Below are 19632 nucleotides of genomic sequence, written 5' to 3'. Positions count from 1 at the left end.
CAGGTTCCTTGCATTCATTCAGCGAGACTGCACATGTCCTTTTCCACTGTTGTTCTACAAAGGAAAAGCAAGAACCATCTTGCTTGGATCATCTGCTCTTTCTTTTACCCTTGACAGGGAGGCAGGAGGAGGACATGTTTCTCCAGCAGGCACAGGCCAGGGAGACCAGGAGACTGTACGAACACAGCTGCAAGGTACACATTGTAACTCACAGCCAGTGTTTTCTTGTGGGTTTGTGGTTTTGATTCTTTCAGATGCTTAATCTTTCTCTGTGTGATTCATTCAGACTCTGGAGGAGCTGACAGACAGCTACAGAATTCACAACACTGATCTGACAAAGACAGTCTTACAGTATTCTCACACACAGCAAGAGGTTCGCCAGATCAGGTATATGTGTAACCATGTATAGTCTGTGTGTATCTAGTTGTTGTTTTTTTTCTTGTCTTGTATTACATATGTTACTGTAAATCACTTACACCAGATCAACTGTGTCAGAACTGAAGGATGAGGTCAGAAGTCTCGTTCTCCGAGGATGTGAACCAACATCACCTCTGCCTTCAGCCCACACATCAAGTAAGTGCCATCCTTTCTGTTTCTGTTGAACACAGATGCACAGCATAATAAACCATGTTTGGGTTTTTTTTGCTGTTTGATTTAGGGGCATCACCACTCCCACTCTCTCACAGCCATAAGAGAGTGGTTAAAGTTGAAGAGGCGGACTCTGACTCAGAAGACCTTAGCCTGACCCCGAGCCTGGCGGAGATCAGCTCAGATGATCTCTCGTGGCTGGAAGACCCTGGTAAGAATTTATCTTTAGGTGCACCTAAAGTCACAGCAATATCACATGTGTGCATGATAGTATTCTTGCAAATCAACCTTTGGTGCAAATACAGCACAAAGACATGTTCTGACAGTTAAACCACCTGTCACATCAACATAAAACGTTGGAAAAGCAGAAAAGGAAAGCAGATGTGCACGACCTGATGGCGGTTTTAACAAGATGAGACTAGTCATTCCCTCTCCCGCCACTCTCCCACACATCTGGCTCAACCTTCAGTCTTATTCAACCCAGTAGGTGTGACTCAGTGCAGAGAATACACTACAGTCTTTGCCAATTTAGCTTACAGTGAAATAAGCCCTGTTCAGACATGACTCCGTTCCATTGATCTGACAGTATACCTAAATCATGTGATCTGTTGAAGTCAGAGCTGCAGTCTTACTGGTTTGGACCTTGTTTTGGTATAATTGTCAATACAAGTCTGAACTGCACACAGTCATATCAACAGATAATCACTGACAATGCACATCTTTGTGAGTTGCCCACCACACTGGCCTAAACACCATTTTTTTTTATGTAGCATGCATAATGCAGTTTTTGTCAGCAACTCTGTTTCTAATTCAGAAATACATTTATATATGGTGTATTTTCCCCAAAGAGAAGTCTCCCCCCCCCCCCAAACACACACACACACGCACGCAGACACACACAAAACTTCACAAATATAGTTGAACTATATATTTGCTTAATTTTTTTGTATATATGGCAAATATAGCCTATACCTGAAAGACTTCGTAAATACACTTTAATAGGCAGCAATAAATAACCCCAATTCCAAAAAAATTGGGACACTGTGTGAAAATGTGGGGGAAAAACTGAATGCAATGATTTGCAAATCTCATAAACCCATGTGTTATTCACAGTAAAACTTGGAAAACATCAAATGGTTAAACTGAGAAAATGTAGCATTTTAAGAGGAAAAAAAAAAGGGTCATTTTGAATTTGATGGCATCATTTCTCCTCTGCTTTTACCAACAGTCCATAAACATCTGGGAACTGAGGAGAGGAATGTTGCCTCGTTCTTGTCTGATAATAGTCCGGGCTCTTCTTTGTTGTATTTTTCATTTCATGATGCTCCAAACCTGTATATACCTTTGAGTATTGATGTTGCATAGTGCCAGTGGCATAGACGGTAATGCACCAGTCAGAGATGCAACATGAGCGCTGATAACAAGCGAGATGGTCCTGGCATCGGTCCTTTCCCAAAAGAATTGCAAATTTTGATTTATGTGGCAATAGAATAATTTTTCATTTTGCCTCCGTCCATTTTCCATGAGCTTTGGCCCAGAGAATAAGGTAGTGTTCCTAGATCATGTTCACATGATATGGTTTCTTCTCTTTGACCTGCTTTTATGGATGGCATGGGGAAGTTCATGACAGAATCATGGCCCATTTTAATTCAGTGCCAGCTGAGAGCCCATAGATCATGGACTTTCAATATTGATTTTCTGCCTTTTTCCATGCGCACAAAGTTTTCTCCAGATTCTGTTGATAATATTGTGTACTGTAGATGAGGCAGTCCTTGATATTTTACATTGAGGAATATTAAATTGTTTCATAATTTGTAGACAGTTTTTTTTTGTCGATCTTTACTCCTGAGAAACTGACCATCTAAGATGCTCTTTTATATGATAATGGTAAATGGCCTGTATTTGTATAGCATTTTTCTAGCCCCTAAGGACCCAAAGCGCTTTACACAACCAGTCATCCACACATTCACACACTGGTGATGGCAGCTACATTGTAGCCACAGCCACCCTGGGCGCACTGACAGAGGCGAGGCTGCCGGACACTGGCGCCACCGGGCCCTCTGACCACCACCAGTAGGCAACGGGTGAAGTGTCTTGCCCAAGGACACAACGACCGAGGGCTCGAACCGGCAACCTTCCGATTACAAGGCGAACTCCCAACTCTTGAGCCACGATTGCCCCTAATATTACTGACCTGTTGCCAGTTAACCTAACTAGTTATAAAATTTACCTCTTATTTCTTTTTTAGTCCATACACCCCCCCCCCCCTTTCTTGCCCGTGTCCCAACATTTTTCACATGTATTTCTACCATCAAATTCAAAATTAGCTAATATTTTTAACGGAAAATATCAAAGTTTTAAACATGTGATATGTTTTTTATGTTCTATTGTAAATAAAATATGTGTTTATGAGATTTGTAAATCATTGATCTGTTTTTCTTTACATATAGCACAGTGTGCCAACTTTTTTGGAATTGAAGTTGGACCATGCCTGAAAAGGACTTTAAAGTAATAGATTGACATGTCAGGAAATGAAATATGCTTTTAGGTTTCTTTCTAAGAGTTAAAAGAAAACCTTAATATCACTACAGTGTCTGTCCTGGAGAATATCCTTGCTCTTCTACTCTCAGAGGATTTGCTAGAGATGAGTTCTGCCAAGATCTTGAAGATGATATTTCATTGTTATTTTACAATCTAGTTTGATGTATTGTAAAACTACAGGTAGTTGATATTGGTAGATGATTTTGTAGGGATTAACTGTAAGCATGTTAATGTTAAAGGAAAAATGTGTTATTGAGATACAACAAAGCTTGTAGTCACCTCATTAACGGTCTTTATGCTAAGCTAACCATATCCTTTTGTAACTTCATCTTACATGAACCATGACCAGTGAAGAGTTGCACACAAAAAAACAGTAGTTTTAAAAAAATTGAAATTAGATATAAAATATACAGGATTATATAATTTGCTGGTGATAGTGAGTGTAGCATGTCACTGTCAGCAGGCTGGTGTCCTTCTGTGTTCTTCCGTCTGCAGAAAAAACACTAAAGCTCTCATTTCCTCTCCAACGGTCTCTGCAAAGCCGGTCATTTCTCTGGGAAATTTAGTACTCTGTGTGCCTGTGTGAGCTCGCCCTGAGACTTACTGTAACAGAGGGTTGACGTTCCCGGAAGAGATTACCATCACTGCTCTAAATGTTTCCCAGAGTGATTTGGGACCACGAAGCCAGGATAATTTGACAATTGTATCCGCACACACTTGCACATGCACTCATGCCAGTGCATAGTTAAGGGAAAACATTTGAATCTTTTCCAACCCAATCCCAGATGGTACCACAGCAATGAGGTACTCGCGTACACAAAATTAACCGCTCTTCTTTGCTCCTTATGTCTGCCAGCTCTTCATCAGAAGCCCAGAGCACGTCTGAGTATTCAGTCCAGGCGGAGTGACTTTGCTGGTCCTGGATCAGATGTGGATGGTGATGACAACGATGATAATGATGGTGATGATGATCTTGAAGATGATGTGAATGCAGATTTGGGATCTGACCTAAGTCTTGATGAGCTTTGACCTTTATGTGTTGTGAGATTTTTGGAAAAGGTGAAGGCTGAGGAAGCATTCAGCAAGAAAAAGACAGCAGACAGCGTTGTTGCTTCGTCAATGCCGAGCGTGATGAGAAATTAAATGATGTGCATAAAATGTGAGATAAAACTTGATAAATTCAAGAATGAGTATTGACTGTACATAAAGGAAAGCGAGTAATTAGATCATTTTACCTATTGCTGTTACAGAGCTGCTTGGATATGATGAGGGGTTTTTTCTGGGGGGAGCTTTATTTGAATGCAGTTTAACAGTTTTTGTGAGAGTGCCAGAAGTGTTGGACTAAGGACAGATCACTATTTTAAATTTCTTTTTTCTTTTTTTAAACTGGTCTCGTTTGAATCGCCCACGCTCCTTCTCGTTTGTTTGTGTAAAGTACTCATCATCAAAGCATTTTTTTTCTCCACTCAGTCTATTTAGTGTTATCAGGTACAGTTTAGGATTGTAAAATCTTCTGTTCCCATATGCGCAGACTGATAGGATGCTGGGAACCACTTGAGGTGACAGTCAGTTTTTTTAAAATAGTTCTTTGTATGACCTTTGATATAAAACCTTTTTTCTCCCATTATTGTGGAGCTTTGTGTCAGTATAGAAGCACTTTTGTAAGGTGCATTATTTTTGCAGTGTGAGGCACTAAAAGAATACGTTTTAATTGTTGCCACACCCTCTGCCCGCATGTTGCGCGCTACTGGCAGAAAATTATGGGTCCTACTGGAGTTAAGGATAGAACTGCTGCAATTGGTCTGCTAAACCACAAAGTTTGGCTTTAGGCATGACAAAATTAAAAATAGTTATGTTTAGGTTTGTTATGATTACAGATTGTTGGGGTTAGGTGAAACTTTGATGTGGTTAAGGTTTGGGCTGGACTCGCATCTTTGCCCTTAGCAACAGTGGGATGCATAATGAGACATAACTAATCACTTGGATTTGAAGAGCACACCACTGGTTTGCAAGCTTAGAGCACCGTGATATACTCAGATTGAGTTAAGTTGGTATTTTATAACTGGGACTTGGATCATTTTATAGACGGCTCTTGCGTTTAAAGTTCTGGTGAATGTCATGACTCTGTATTAAAAGTAACTGTAAGTCTTCTCTGTGAAACTGTAATGGATTTTTAATGGATTTTTCGTCTTGCATAATGCACTCTTCAGTCCAGAAGGAATCTGATGAGGGATGGGATTTTGGTTCCTGGTAATGTAACTGAAGTGAGGTAGGAGTGAAGTGAGATAAAATAAATAGGAATCAAAAGCCATTACCATTATCAAGGCGCCGGTGCCAGTCAGTCTCCACTTCGATCTCCATATACCCACAACTCAGCAAGGCAGTTGAAGGTCCCTTTATTGCTACAGTGTCTGACATGAATCACACTGCGCCAGGCTACGTGTCAAGCTGTTAAATATTTCAGCTTCCAGACACCCCCCATCAAGGATCCCAGACCACAGTGCAGAGCTGCAGGCAGCTGACAGCCAGGTTAGGTGTTCAGTGGGGTGCATGCATTCAGCAGTATTGACCAAATACACATTGTCCACCTCACTAACAAGACAGATTGTCTTAGTAGTCTGTAGTGAGCAATACAATACCTTCTAAAAAACCAGAGCATAGCGTATTTTTCACAATCCACTGAAACACTATCTTTGTATAGTTGTTAATTTTGTCGTGTAAGCCATTTAATGAAGAAAAGACTCATCTATTTGTTATTGTGTCCACATAATGGCTGATGAATCCGACCCTTTTACTGCCATTTTATGGTGTTTGCCAAGTATTGTGTGGTTAGGCTGCAGTAAAGCAGAGGACTGATTCGTTTATTCAAGATGTGTAAAAGAAATGTTTTACGTTTTGTCTCCAAAAATAAAAGTCTGTTTTAAAAGAAGAGACTCGTTTTCCATTGTGATTTCTTTGGTACTGAAGTGAAAAGTTGGATCAACACAGCCAAAAATGCTAATTAGGGAAATGCAGGGGATGGTTTCAAAATATCTTTAATCATAAATCACCAACAATCCAGTAATTCACATCTGGCAGCAAAGCCTCAGGAAAAGCATTCGGCATTTGTTTTTACAGAAACCGACAATACAGGACTTAAAAATGATGACTGACTTATACATTAGATCTTTTTAAATGGTTATAGCATAACCATTACTCTCACCAAATAAAGGAATGAGTTTGAGGATTGATGAGAATTAGAAGTGTAGAATTTATGCCAAAGACCACTGAATCTTTTATGGCCTGACACAAATTTTCTTTCATTTTCCTTTTCGGTGGCACAAATACTAAACTACAAACACAGCTGTAGCTCAAACTTATCAGCATGATTTAAACCAGAATTTAACTTGTATCAGTGGACAATGGGTTTTTTGGGGGTTTTTTTCTAAATAAAGAGTAGTTAAAATGTGTTTTGTGTCATTGTGGGCGATTCAGTTGTCCTGTTTGTCACATTTCCACCCATTATATTTTTCCCCCCACGTGTTTTATATCCGTATTCTTTTGCTTGATGCAGATCAGTAGTATTTACAATACACAGGAAAATGAAAAACATTGTGTGGAAAGGCCACTAACGCACATCAGTCTGTCATTGTATGAAAGAGTGCCTTACGGTGAACATGCCTGAGGCTTATCTTCAAACACAGACGACTCCTAGCAGCCACTTGGCCCTCAGAGGGTGTGTTTAAATGGTTACTGGGAATGCCTACTTAATCTGGAAATTAGTTTTTGTGGAATATGAAAACAATATACATTAAAAGCTGTTCATGTACTGTGTAAGGCACTCTCTCCTGGACTTAAAACACTGCACATATCAAAATCAGGCAAAAAAGCCAGCAAAACCATTAAGGTAACAAAAAAAAAGAAGTTAAATAAAACCTCCCATGCCTCTTTAACACACTTGCACACACAAACGTTCACCCAGCTATGCTGCCTATGTACACAAAAACCTTATCTTTAATACACAGAAAATTCTTCTACTTATGTTTTTTAATCTCCACTCCTAAAAAAAGTAAAGTGCAACCTTGTTAACAATATAATCAGGTGATTTGTGTTGTTTATTTCTTCTCTTTAGCTTGCTGGCCTTTATTTCTGCCAGACTTTAACTGGTAAAGCAACATTAAACCAGTGAGCCACAGTAGGAGAGGCTCAGTCGATGGCCATGTCAGATGATCTTCTGCTTTGAAACAACCTATTTTCAATTCTAGAGAAATCAAATATATTACACAACCCCAGCAACCTTAGATGGGCTGAATAATGTAAAGTTTACAGTAATGAACAAATGAATGAATGGATGGATGAAAAATTGGGAACACTTGTGATAACAGACAAATTTAGAAAGAAAATCCAAAAGGCAACATCATGGATATTTTCTTCATTGTCCATTGCAGTTTCAATCGGATCCTTTTGCCAATGATCTGGGTAACTTAAAGCAATCCAGAAATGTGCTTACACCTACCCAGGATTCTTTCTGTTTGGTGCAGATTAAGGAAGAGAGACCAACTTCACCAACCACAGTGGCCTGATTCTGGAATCTGCGAGGGTATTTGGACATCAAACATCCTATTGTGCCTTCATCAGTAGCTGTACATGGACAAAGGTGTGTCCTCCATATCATCCTATAAGAAAAAGAACGATGTAAATGCTTACACCTATGTTTACACAGTCATACTCACACTTTTGCCTTCAGGAATCACTTTGTTATAAGGCAGCAAATTATAACATTTTAATAGCTTTATTATTGGCTCATATTATTAACACTCCTGTCTGAGGGACTATTGGACTTTGGAAGCCACTAAAGCATTCATGAATCCTTCAGGAAGATGCAAGATAAACTGCTAAAAGGGTGTTATGGGCAGCAGAAGGAGGAGACCAAAGCCCTCGGGTGGGCTGGGGGTGTATACATGCACATAGGCTTAAATCATGGCAGGCTAAAAGTATCAGAGGCAACAGAGACAGGAGGACCAAAGGTGAAGACTGTGCAAAGAAGCCCAAGAGGCCGAATATTGTAGAAGGGTGGAAGGTGCACGCCATTGCAGCTCACACTGAGAGACACTGCCAAGTGTCTGGGATTGTGCACAGGAACATCTGTGCCCAGAATGTCCAATGAGGCACATCCCAAAGCGGTTGAGAGCAGGAGAGCAAATGTTCTGTAAGACTTCCAAGTTCTAGACAGACAAGCTGATACTGGCTAACCAGCCAGATATAGTGGTAGTTAACAAGGAACAAAAGATGCCAGTAATCGCAGCAGCAACATCGGAAAGAATGAGCATGAGAAGAATGGAAAATGGAAAAGCCCTGTGGAGGGTAAAGTCCAAAATGGTCCCAGTAGTAATAGCAGCATTAGGGGCTGTAACCACCAAACTCAAAGAGTGGCTACATGAGATTCAAGGCACAACGTGTGGTTTCAGAGACGTAAAGGCCTAGAAATAACCCTCAAACTCCCAGGCCTATATTAGAAGCCTGAGGAAACGCTTTGAGTTTTAACTATATTAGGAAGAGCAGCAGCAGAAGTACATCTCCAGTCAGGCCAAATGAAAACTGTAACTAAGAGTGCATAACACATCTGTGCTTAACAACATCTGACAGGCTGAATATTTTCCAGTGTTGCTTGGATATGATGGGTGAGCTCACCATAGGTAGGTCCTGCAGCCTGCGGAACTCCGGCCCGTTGCCTCTTCGGCGCAGTTTGAGGAAGAGGAGCAGAGTGATGATGACAGCAGCAACGATGAAGGCTGATACCAGACCAGCCAGGAGGGGGTCTAATCCAGGAGAGTTCTGGGCCGTCCCTAGACAAGAAACACCAGAGACACATCAGCTGGGGCCATTTTTCTATTACCACACTGTATGCTGAGTAAACATGCTGGCAATGCAGCGTTTAGGGAGGATTTGACTTTGAAGTTCTGGTTAGAACTATATATAGACACTCCATGAGCCTGCTGAGTGTTCATCATCAAGCTCAGGACAGAAGTGTCAAACAGGATGTTTAAACTTGCCAGAACGATACTTAAGGTGAACAAGTAAAATCAGCAAGTCATTTTATTATTAAGGTATCATTTTAAGACCTTTTCAAACTTAACTAGAGCAGTGTATACAGCACATGAAGTATGTTACCATTTTCTCCCAGGTTATTGTTTAATTTCAAAGACTAGCCTGACGTTTTCTTGGTTGTTTCTTTCCGCTAAGTATTTCTGGGCAGGAGGATTTCAGATCTGCGTTTCTGGCATCTCTGTATATGAATGTTTCTATGGAAGACTGTTTTGTAAAGTTAGCTGTTTTTTTAATAGCCTTTGGTCAAAAGTAACAACAACCACAGAGTCATGAATGCTTGCTGCTCCTCTGGCTTATGGAAAGAGGCAATGTGCCAAGCACCTAATAAAACCACACAGAGTGAGACAAGCAGAGAGAATTTTACTGCAGTCAAGCAGCCTTGACAACTGAGATGAGTTAATCAGTTATTCATTTCTTTGCACCTATAGTCTGGTAAAAGTACTTTCAACGTGTTCAAATGAATGGTTTCTAAACCCTGTGTGGACTGTATGGACCCAGAGAGAGCAACTGTTCATATATAAATCATTTAGTAAATAGAGCGACGGAGACAGACAAAAAGGAGAAAAACAGAAATCTTGAGGCTAGAGTCCCATGACTGCCTCTGTCCCTTTCTCAAACAAACCCATGATTGTGGAGTGCTTGGTGGTGACAGTGCTTGTAGAAGATGTAAACGGGGGGGTTGCGTGGTGTGTGTTTGTGTCTCTGTGTGTACAGCCAAAGACTGGCTTGTGCTGGAAACAAAGAACAGCATCTCCTTTGTTGTTAAGCCAATTCACTTCTGGCTCTGTCAATATCCTGGAAGTGAACAGTCAAGAACAAATTCATATACCAGCACAGGAGGTATTATGCACTTACCGTCCCCGTTCACGTTGAGCTGTGATGGGTTGTTGGTGTGGGAGCTGGTCTGGATGCTAGGCTGGGTGGACTGTCTGTTGGACTGTGAAGTGTTTGACGTTGGCTGGGAAGTGGAGGGCTTTTGGATGGAGGCGGTGCTGGAATTTGTGTTGGACTTGGTGGTGGTGGCGTTAGTGATAGATTCAGGCTTTGTTGGTTCCGATGCTGGGGCAGAAGTAGCAGGGGGTGCTTTGGTCTCATGGTGTGATGCGTTTTGATTTAATGAGGGAGTCGGGGTGACCGGTGCACCTGCAGAAGTGTGCAGTACGTGTGTGGTGCCGATATTAATGGGAACAGCTGTGGTGGGGCTGCTCTGAGAAGGGGAAAGTGTCGTATTTGTGATGTTTTCATTTTTTGCTAATGTGGTCTTAATGGCGTTGTCGGTTACTATGGAAAGAGAGAGAGAGAGACAATGTTATTGTCAAAATGATGTAGTACTATCAGGTAAAAAAATCAAGTCATGCCTTTAGTTTCCTGTGTTTACATTTCTGCCAGCACACCCAATTTAATTTGACCTATTTTACTTTGTAAAATTAAAAAAAGCAGTGAATCTAGCCTTTATTTATAATAATATTGATTATTTAAAATTACAGAAAATAATCTAAACAGTAACTATTACTATCAATTCACACAGGAAGTGGTTTTATTTATTTTTACGAGAAACGGTGAAGAGTTCCAGGTGGTCTAAACATAGAAGATAAGATCAGTTTTTCCAAGCTCAGTATGGACTTAAAAGGCTTGCAGTGATAGCCAAAGAACTAAACCAGTCTCTAGAACCAGTGTGCAAAACAACAGCTTGCCAATAAGAGCCTTACAGTATATAACAACATATGCCTATAATACCTTTTACACAAATAAAATTTATTCATATAAAATCCATATAAACCTGAGGATAAACTTCATCCAAGGGCTTAAGGGTGGAGACAGAGATATGCAGATAAATCCTCTTACTGTAATCCATAATGGTGAAGCATATGGTTTCAATCAGAAAATTAGATCTACTTCTGTTAAAGAAGCAGATCTAATATCTTAACAAGACTGAATGATATTTGAATGTAAGCAAAACACCGGAGATAAATGAATTTGTTTCACATTACTGTAAAATTGTATTTTTTAAATGTTTTTTTTTTTTACTGTATTTTCTTTCGAAGAAAAAAAGATTAGAGGACCAGGATTAAGGTCATTTCTTCTGAAAACAGATGGTTCAATTGACTTTCAGCTACTCTGACACCTTTTCGATAGACTGCCATGAAATCCGTTCAGGTATTCATGGTTTTTTCAGAAGCTGTCTCCTGAAAACTTTAGTGACCGCTTGAGGCTGATGAAATGAAATGACCGTGGCTGGTGAAATCTCTTGAGAACTGTGGAATTAAATTTTGTACAGGATAAAATATAATTACTCTGATGATCGTTTAACTTTTATGTGGTGCCATCATCACATATCTGCTAATGTAATGCGGTTCTCATCAGCCTCGGCTGTACTTTTGTGCTGAAAGCATTTTTAATTTAACGTTTACCATAAATCACTCTAAACAAGACTTGCTTTCTATTATATGAAGCAAATGTTATCTATTATACATGCTAAATATCAGTGAATTAATTTACCTTATCACCTTTCAAAGTTATTTCCAATAGAATATTTTTTTCTTAAAATATAACTAAATATACACATGCAAAAGGAAAATGTATTTTCCTTTTCTGTATGCTGCTTTTTTAAAGCTAAAAGTGCTCGGTAAAAGTGATATTTAAAGACAGAAGACTTCATACTTCTTGGTCTATAATAACTAAAACTGGCACCCAAAAGCTTCATGGAGAAACCTTATGATTACTTAAAAAGTGTGGATTTTAAGCTATTTGTAAGATCATATTGTGGCACGTTATATGGAGAAAAGTGCTGAGCAGATGTCTTCTGTCCCACTGTCACAGGTGGACAAAATCAGGCACCCAGCCATGCAGTTTGCTTTTACAAACATTTGTTAAAGAATGAGTTGTTTTAAAGAGCTTTCTGATTTTGAGTGTGGCATTGTAATAGGATGCCACTGTTACAGCTACTCAGTTTGCGAAATGTCTTGCAAAAAGGAAGTGTTTGTACTAGGATTCCACTGTTACAGCTAGTCAGTCTACGAAATGTCTTGCAAAAAGGAAGTGTTTAAGAACTACAACAAGGTGAGAGACCATGTAAATTTACAAAGTGGGATCAAAAAGTGCCGAGGAGCACGGGCATAGAAGTCAGCAGCGCTCTGCTGACTCAGTAGTTCCAGACCTCCTCTGACATTAACATCAGCACAAAAACTGTGCACCAGGAGCTTCATGGCAAGCTACTGTAGGTGGAATAAGAAGGTGGCCTGCGCTATAGGAGCAGATAAGGCCAGTAAGTGCTTTTGAAACTAAAAGGACTTCAATTCAGTTTCAATGGTAGATTATGTAAAACAGCAATTATCTGATCTGCTTTTCTTCAAACTCTGGCAGCAACATCCTGGATTACATGCAGTTTTGTAATTGCTGCGTTCAGTAGGTCAGTATATACTTTAAACAGGAGTAAGAAACAAAAGCTGGAACAATATTTGGGTAAGGAAATTCCAAAAAGTTGATTCTGTTCATCTGGATGTAGCGTTTTCAGTGGTAGAAACATTTCTTCACTCATCCAAGTGACTTCTTCAGTCTCCAACACTAGCTTTAGGCAGTACCTGCCAAAGTGGGTTAAAATGTCTTGATGCGTGCTCAATTAAGAAGCCACTTGGACAAGTGACGAATTCTTTCTCCCGCTGAAAACGCTACATCAAGATGAACAGAATCAACTTTCTGGGAAAACCTTGAACAAGCTTTTCAGCTTCAGCTGTGTTTCACGAATGGTAAACAGCAATTTTGTCCAAGAATAATTATTAGCTATTAAATAGATATCAGAATCAAATGTGTCACTTAAGTTTTTTCCCTTCTGATTACGTCTGTGCAGCTACAGGACAGAGGCTCTCTAACACTTGGCGCCTTACTTTGTCTTCATTTAACTTTAAACAGCTCGTGTTCATCTATTGATTAGCAGCTGACACAGTCAGTTAAATTAAAATATTTCTTAAAATATTATGGACATATACAGCTGTGTGTATCAAGAAAGCAGCTACAGATATTCACACCATACTTATGATTCACAGTGGTAGCATATAATTACGTGCATGAGCATGCTAAGTATAACCTACAAGCACTAAAAATGAAAATTCACTTGCTTCCACTCTACTGAGGTAAGTGCTAATGACTTAAAAGTTAAATATGTCTGATGAAAACATATAACCACAGATATCTGCCAGCTTAAATTCTGCAGAAATACTGACTCATGTAAATGAAAATAATTGCTATTTTTTTACAAAAAGTAATTGCGTATTAATAAAAGGTACTCAGCCTACAGATTTACTGATTAGAAGTCTTATGTGTGTGTGTGTGTGTGTGTGTGTGTGTGTGTGTGTGTGTGTGTGTGTGTGTGTGTGTGTGTGTGAGAAAGGCAAAGAAAGAGCTATCCATGTCTGTCTTGGGGGAGAGGATTTCACTTCTCTTTCTCACCCCCATGTGAAAAGTCGCACAGCATTTAATCACTTCTCACCTCAGTGGCATCTGAATCACCTCTTTCTCAGCTCTTCTCCAACTATATTTTGCCTTTATTCTCCAATTCCTATACAGTTAAGCTAGTCACAGCTTCTTTGCACTGCTCTTCTTCACTGTTTTGCATCATCTTTGCATTTAGTGGCGTTTCCTGTTCTGTACTCTGTTTCTTTAAAGTCTTAACTGAGCTCTCTGTCCCTTCCTGTGTTGTGTTTGTGGAATTACAGTCAACACTTAAACCCTGTCACTAGCCCTGTGGCCCACTTCTGGACGTGGAAAACGGTGATAAGGACTCTGTTAAATATAGCTCCTCAACTCTGAGCCACCTGCTGTTGTGCTTCCTATAAATTCTTCTGAAGTCTAACAAAACTTCCCGTACTGGCAAATGTCAAACAGACAGAAACAATAACCACAACAGCGCATCAGTTTGTTGCAAGTTTGCAATATTAGGCCACTTCCTAAACACTTTAGCCTACCATCATGTTTTGTAAGTGAGCGCAGGAGTAAGAGTTTGGAGGTGCATGCTTACCATTATCTTTCCCTGGTTCGGCTATGATGGTGATCCTTGTATTTTCTGTAGTTGTGCTACTGCTCACATTGACTGTGCCATTGGAACTTGTGTTTGTCGCTGGGCTGCTCCCTGAATGATTGGCAGCATCCGGGCCCAAACTAGACACATGGTTCAGAACTGGAGCCCCTGTAGCTTGAACAGTACTAGGAGTAGTTTTTGAAGAAGGGGTAGGAGTATGCCCATCAGCTGAAGAAGTAAGGACAGAAGCAAATGTGTCATCTTATTAATATCCTTAAAGTCACAAATTATTTGTTCATTATTCCAAACACATATGTAGCAACAGGTAGTGTTCACACCCCAAAACCATTGTAACAACTCAGGGTCAACACAGGCTAATGTTTAAACAACCGAACAATGGATACTGAAATTAAAACATGCACACATACAGCTGTGCAAACATTTTAAGCAACAACAGTAAGGTATTAACAAGTGATAATGGCATGAATACATTTTTGAATAAATGACATTATTATTCATTCATTTATTGAATAAGTGTGCATGTCTTCTCACTTCTTTTCAATATGTAAACTAAATCAAAAAAATGGAGCAATGTTGGAGTGTATTTCGCTTAATTTTTTACAGTATTAATTCTCTTTTTTCGTAAATAACTTTCTTTATATTGTTTACACGATCGAAATATAAACTGAAAAGTTTCCGCATGACCCCAGTTGTTGGCTTTTGGCAGGGAGGTTTTTCAGCTTTCACAACGTCTGCTTACTTGAGATCAGAGATTTGCGGGGGTTGCAACATCCGCTCCAAAACTATTTGTTCATCTCGTTGCAGCAGGTTGCAATTTAAAAATCTTATTATACGTCTGGGATAAAACCCATCAGATGCCCTCTCGTGTTACTGCTGGAATCCAAAAGTCTAAAGAGCCCCAAACGTTTGCATAGTGCTTTATATGTAAATGTATCTGTCCTGAGTAAAGCCTCAAAATCATCACAACAATTATCGAACAGCTTCCCTGGATCAAACAAGGTTTTAGTGTCTGGCTAAAGAATTTGGAAAGAGAATCATCCAGGTAAGGAAATCCCAAGAAGTTGATTCTGTTCATCTGGATGTAGCATTTTCAGTCTCAGTGAGAATGAAAAAGTCATTTGGATGAGTGACGAAACGTTTCTCCCACCGAAAACGCTACATCCAGACGAACAGAGTCGACTTTTTAGGATATCAAGTTGTATTTGTTTTGCAAGTCCAGAGTTTCTTTTGCATCAGGAGCCATAAATTCCCAACCATTTTTCGCATGTGACCTTTTGAAGTAAATCAAAGTAAACCTACTTGTGACCTGTAGAGATGTGATTAGCTTAGCCAGTGTGTGATGTTCCCTTTTGGGAGACATCTTTAGAAGGCTGATATGACAAAAACCATCCATAATAAAAGTATATATCTATTTTTAAAAAGTGTTTTACCAACTCAAGTTTAACCTTGCATCCTTTTATGAACTCTAACCTATAGGTCGTGAATTGCTAACTAAAGTGCACAGTCACAATGCCGCACGGGAAAAAAAAATAGACACAGTTTGACTGCCACTTTCAACTACAAGCCATATAAGTTGTGTGAACTAATGAAGACCTTCAGTCTTTTGCACTCTCTTTTCCCCCTCTGTGCTGACACATTTATCTCTACTGTACAAGGCTCCATTTCAGTTTCTCCCCTCCTTTGATGAAGACCAGAGCACTAATGTAATGTAAAGTCATTACCGTTCCATAACACACTGCCCTGATACCTTTCATTACTGCCATAATCAGTCACACAGCTCATCAGTAAACACAGTGAGAGAGTGAGGCAGTGAGACACAGACAGACCCAGAGAAAGAGAGAGTTGTGTGAACTAAATGATACCAAAACAGACACACTCATAAATAGACAGAGGTGCTTGGCTGTATAATACTGGCCTTGTTCCCTCACTTTAGCTCCATTAGCGAGCTTCCTAGGTCTCGTCTAGTAGGCTATGTCTGTTTTTGTACATGCATTTGTGTGCAGGGTAAAATCATGAAGAGAGTCACTGTTTCCACCATTGCACACGCCCCTTTTTAGATATTACAAGGGCTTACTCACAATCTTTCAGGCCAATGCAGCATGTACCTGGGGAGATAGCTTTTGCCCATTTGTTGACCCTACCAGCGAGAGAAACAGCCAAAAGTTTCTCTGTGAACAGATGTCTGCTGCTGCAGCACTGCTACAAAAATATACTGCGATACAGTCTGTCTGAGACACATCATAAGCTCTGTTTTCTCAGCAAGTGGTTCTGGTGACATTTGAGCCAATACTGCTGAAGTGAGCTTTTTATTAAGTGAAACTGAAAGAGCTAAAAACAAACAGCTATGCACATGCTGCACTCAAACTGCCTACCATGTTTTTGGCTGTCGTTCTCATTCAATAGACCACATGTGAGAGTCTAAACTAACTATAGGTGTTCTGTTATTTTTTATGATAGCGAACTTACCTGGAGCATGCATGTTACACACCGCAGGCAAAAACTTCTGTCCTAAACTAATTTGCACCATAAAAAACCCTCCCAGTAAAACTTAATAATTATCCAGCTCAGGGAATTTATTAGAATGAAAAATTAAGCTCAATGAAATGAAACATAGGGATTTCTTGTAAATGGAAGCTATTAAAAACAGCCTTTTTGAAACCAGGCACCGAGAGAGCTTCAACTTGTATCACAGTTCTGCTTCATAAGATGCTCTATCTGTAGTTCTTTTCCTGAGTAAATATGACACCATAGAAATGAAACTTAAACCCAGCTCTGTTATACTGTGTGCATATTATTACATAGGTATGCTGGCTGAAGCATGATGTCAGTTACTGAAAATATTCTTACTTCTGATCTAATTTTAAATAGTCTGTCTATGTTACTCTTATGGATTTAAAACTTGTGTTTTCCACAGGAGAAAAGATCTGATTGATTGGTTACAAAAGAAGGCTATATGAGTGCAGCATTGCTCATATTCTTTGCTTCTTTGCTATGAAAACTCACGGGGCTTTTTTTATGGTGAATGCTAATAACCTGCCATCATCCCCTTCATTGTGTTTAATGCATACAGTAAAAACTGAACCTGTTACCACTGAACCGCTTAAAATCTCTTCATAAAGTCTGCATAGTGTACTGCAGAGGCGAGCCAATTAGTAGGAACCCAGTAAAATGACAGTGTGCTGCTGCACATAATTAGAGGTGTCATTTATCACAATGTACTTTTCCTGCTAATTTACAGCCAATAAATGTTCTCCAGTGGAGCCGTGCTGTTTCCTATTCATTTGAATTTCAGCTCGAGGAGCTGAAGGGACAGTTCAGCCCAATAAAATCTTTTCAAATGTCAACAGTCTCATTGTCCTTTTATGTGAGAGGTGGTGATGGAAGAAAGAAAAGAGAAGGCCGGAGGAAGAGAGAAAAGGTAGGAGGGGGCAAAAAAACAGAAGGTGGGTTAAGAGTGAAAGACAGGATGTGTGAGAGGTGAGTTAATGTAATGCAAGCAGAAAGAGGAAGAAGGGGAGAGGGAGCAAGGGAGGAAGTGATGTGCGAGATAAAATGTGGCTTGCTTGAACAAAAAGTAGAGGCGAAGATGTGGAGTAGAATTTTTAAAATAAATCTGCTCAGTGTAAAAGCGAGTTCTTTGTTGCGTAAAATGAAAACAAAACAACAACACTGACTTCATCATTTAAACCCAGATGAGTTTTGTCATTTTAAAGCCGGACAGACATGACTAATAATGCCACTAATCCCCACTCTAACAACATCACAAGTGTCAGCAGGTGAGTTTGGCGTGAAAGACTATGTTTACTTTTTAGGCGCTGTAAGCATAAAGTTCGGGCACGTAGTATACAGAAATAAACTGCCTCCTACCGTGTACAGCGGATCCCAAGTAAATCGCTAGAAGCGCGCAAAGGGCAATCCAGAGTTTGGTCTCCATCATCTGTGTCCTGTGGCGACGCAGTAATAAAATCACTACACAAGCGTGGTTTCCTCTCCTCTTCTTCGCCCAGGACTCGCTTTTGTCCACAGTCGGACTGCAGACTTTCACAAAACAGTTTAAAAACCCGAGGCCGCTTTAGTGTCCTAACCGCGGCGGAGAAACAGTAGCTCTAACAGTGTGTGCGTGGCTGGAGGGACAAAGTTGAGGGAGGAGTGTGTGGTGTGGTGTGTACTCTCTCTCTCTCTCTCTCTCTCTCTCTCTCTCCAGAACCAGTGCCACGTGTTCTTGGTTCAAAATAGTCAGCGAGTCTGTGACGCACAGACGCACAAGGCAACGACGACGCAAACACGAGCCACACAAATCACAAATGTATTAAAGATCTGTTACATTGCTATTTATAGTTAATATTTAAGCTCCATATTACTCACTTCAACGAACTTTAACGTTGTTTTTCTTCTGTCCTGTTTTTTCCTCTCCATTCATACCTAATTTAAAAATAACGTTAACAAATAAATTACTTCCTCAAATGCCTGTGATGCATTAGTAATATTGCACTGGCTATATAATATGTATTACTCCAGTTTTTTCTCTCTTTTTTTAAATAATAGGTTTTCGTAATGTTTGACTTATTGACGCCTTTAAATCTGCAACAAATCAATGTTTAAACTGGGACTATGTTAAATCATTTACTCACTAAGGATTCAGCTATGCAACATTTTAAAAAAGCTTCACTCGTTCTTTTGGGTTTATAACTTTTATGCTAAAGCGGAATAAAAAATAAGAACGTTCTCGCTTCTCGTGATTTTTAAGGCATGATGGAAGTTTTTCTCTCGTCCACATGGGGGCGCTGTTGCTTTAAAGTTGATTCTTATAACAGGCCAAACTGTAAACTGCAACACACTGCTCTAGTTAGACTGATAAACTGAAAGCCATTTGTCTCACACATTTCATGTAGATATAGAATTATACTAAGATATTAAACTGTTTTGGGGGTGGAATGAAGAATAGTAAACATATACACAGAGGGTTGTTAGGGCTGGGTTAGGGCTCTCAACTCTACTGCTGATTCACTGGTTTAAATAAGATTAGACTTGTGAGTCATTGATGTCCTACAACTCCTGATTCAATTTTAACTGCAATTTTCTTCAGTTGAATTGGATGGCTTTGTTTTTATTACTGTTTGCACACTATATATATATGTTTTAAATAGTTGTCTGTTGACAGTGATGTGTGGTTATCATTTTGTCCAGGAGAAATTTATACGATATGCACTTTAAAAAGGATATATTGGTCTATTATATATTTTATTTGCATATAAAATAATAAACCTAATATGATAGCTGGGATAGGCTCCAACCAGCTGCAGCCCTGGAATGGATAAAGGAAGAAAATGAATAGATGGGTGAATGAATGGATTTGCAAGCCAAGTTCAGTAAAAGAAATA

The 19632-nt window shown here is 39.6% G+C and overlaps 2 protein-coding genes across 6 annotated transcripts in view; one reads left to right on the top strand and one right to left on the bottom strand.

The window, feature by feature from the left end:
• LOC102297168 (centrosomal protein of 128 kDa) overlaps nt 1-6058 on the top strand; it is a 13808-nt gene extending 7750 nt beyond the window's left edge. For 4 of the 5 annotated variants that reach the window (XM_005923201.3, XM_005923200.3, XM_014333849.2 and 1 more), the window contains exons 8-12: nt 118-194; nt 287-387; nt 482-573; nt 659-799; nt 3986-6058. In XM_005923201.3, coding sequence (XP_005923263.1) covers nt 118-194; nt 287-387; nt 482-573; nt 659-799; nt 3986-4158 — 584 coding nt within the window. In that variant the 3' untranslated portion in view covers nt 4159-6058. Of the gene's footprint in view, nt 1-117; nt 195-286; nt 388-481; nt 574-658; nt 800-1816; nt 2522-3985 lie in introns of those variants that run through there. The other variant, XM_042221339.1, reaches the window with a different exon arrangement.
• Nucleotides 6059-7226: 1168 nt separating this feature from the next.
• LOC102296871 (putative protein TPRXL) lies at nt 7227-18409 on the bottom strand. Its single transcript, XM_005923199.3, has 5 exons — nt 18119-18409; nt 14231-14458; nt 10072-10497; nt 8800-8954; nt 7227-7784 (listed from the first exon to the last, which is right to left on the bottom strand). The coding sequence occupies exons 1-5, from the start codon at nt 18186-18188 to the stop codon at nt 7743-7745; spliced, it is 921 nt and encodes a 306-aa protein (XP_005923261.1). The 5' UTR covers nt 18189-18409; the 3' UTR covers nt 7227-7742.
• Between the last annotated feature and the right edge of the window lie 1223 nt (nt 18410-19632).

The sequence above is a fragment of the Haplochromis burtoni genome, unplaced genomic scaffold (assembly GCF_018398535.1).
Source record: "Haplochromis burtoni strain Fernald_Lab_line unplaced genomic scaffold, NCSU_Asbu1 Contig_65, whole genome shotgun sequence".
Classification (NCBI taxonomy): Eukaryota; Metazoa; Chordata; class Actinopteri; order Cichliformes; family Cichlidae; genus Haplochromis; species Haplochromis burtoni.
This window is presented reverse-complemented; position numbering and strand designations above follow the sequence as displayed.

Excerpts from the sequence above, each read along its gene's own strand:
- LOC102296871 (XM_005923199.3), bottom strand. The coding sequence starts at position 18,188 with ATGATGGAGACCAAACTCTGGATTGCCCTTTGCGCGCTTCTAGCGATT. Across the intron at positions 14,459-18,118 it reads CTTGGGATCCGCTGTACACG|CTGATGGGCATACTCCTACC; the intron begins GTAGGAGGCAGT and ends TTACTTCTTCAG. Across the intron at positions 10,498-14,230 it reads CGAACCAGGGAAAGATAATG|TAACCGACAACGCCATTAAG; the intron begins GTAAGCATGCAC and ends CTCTTTCCATAG.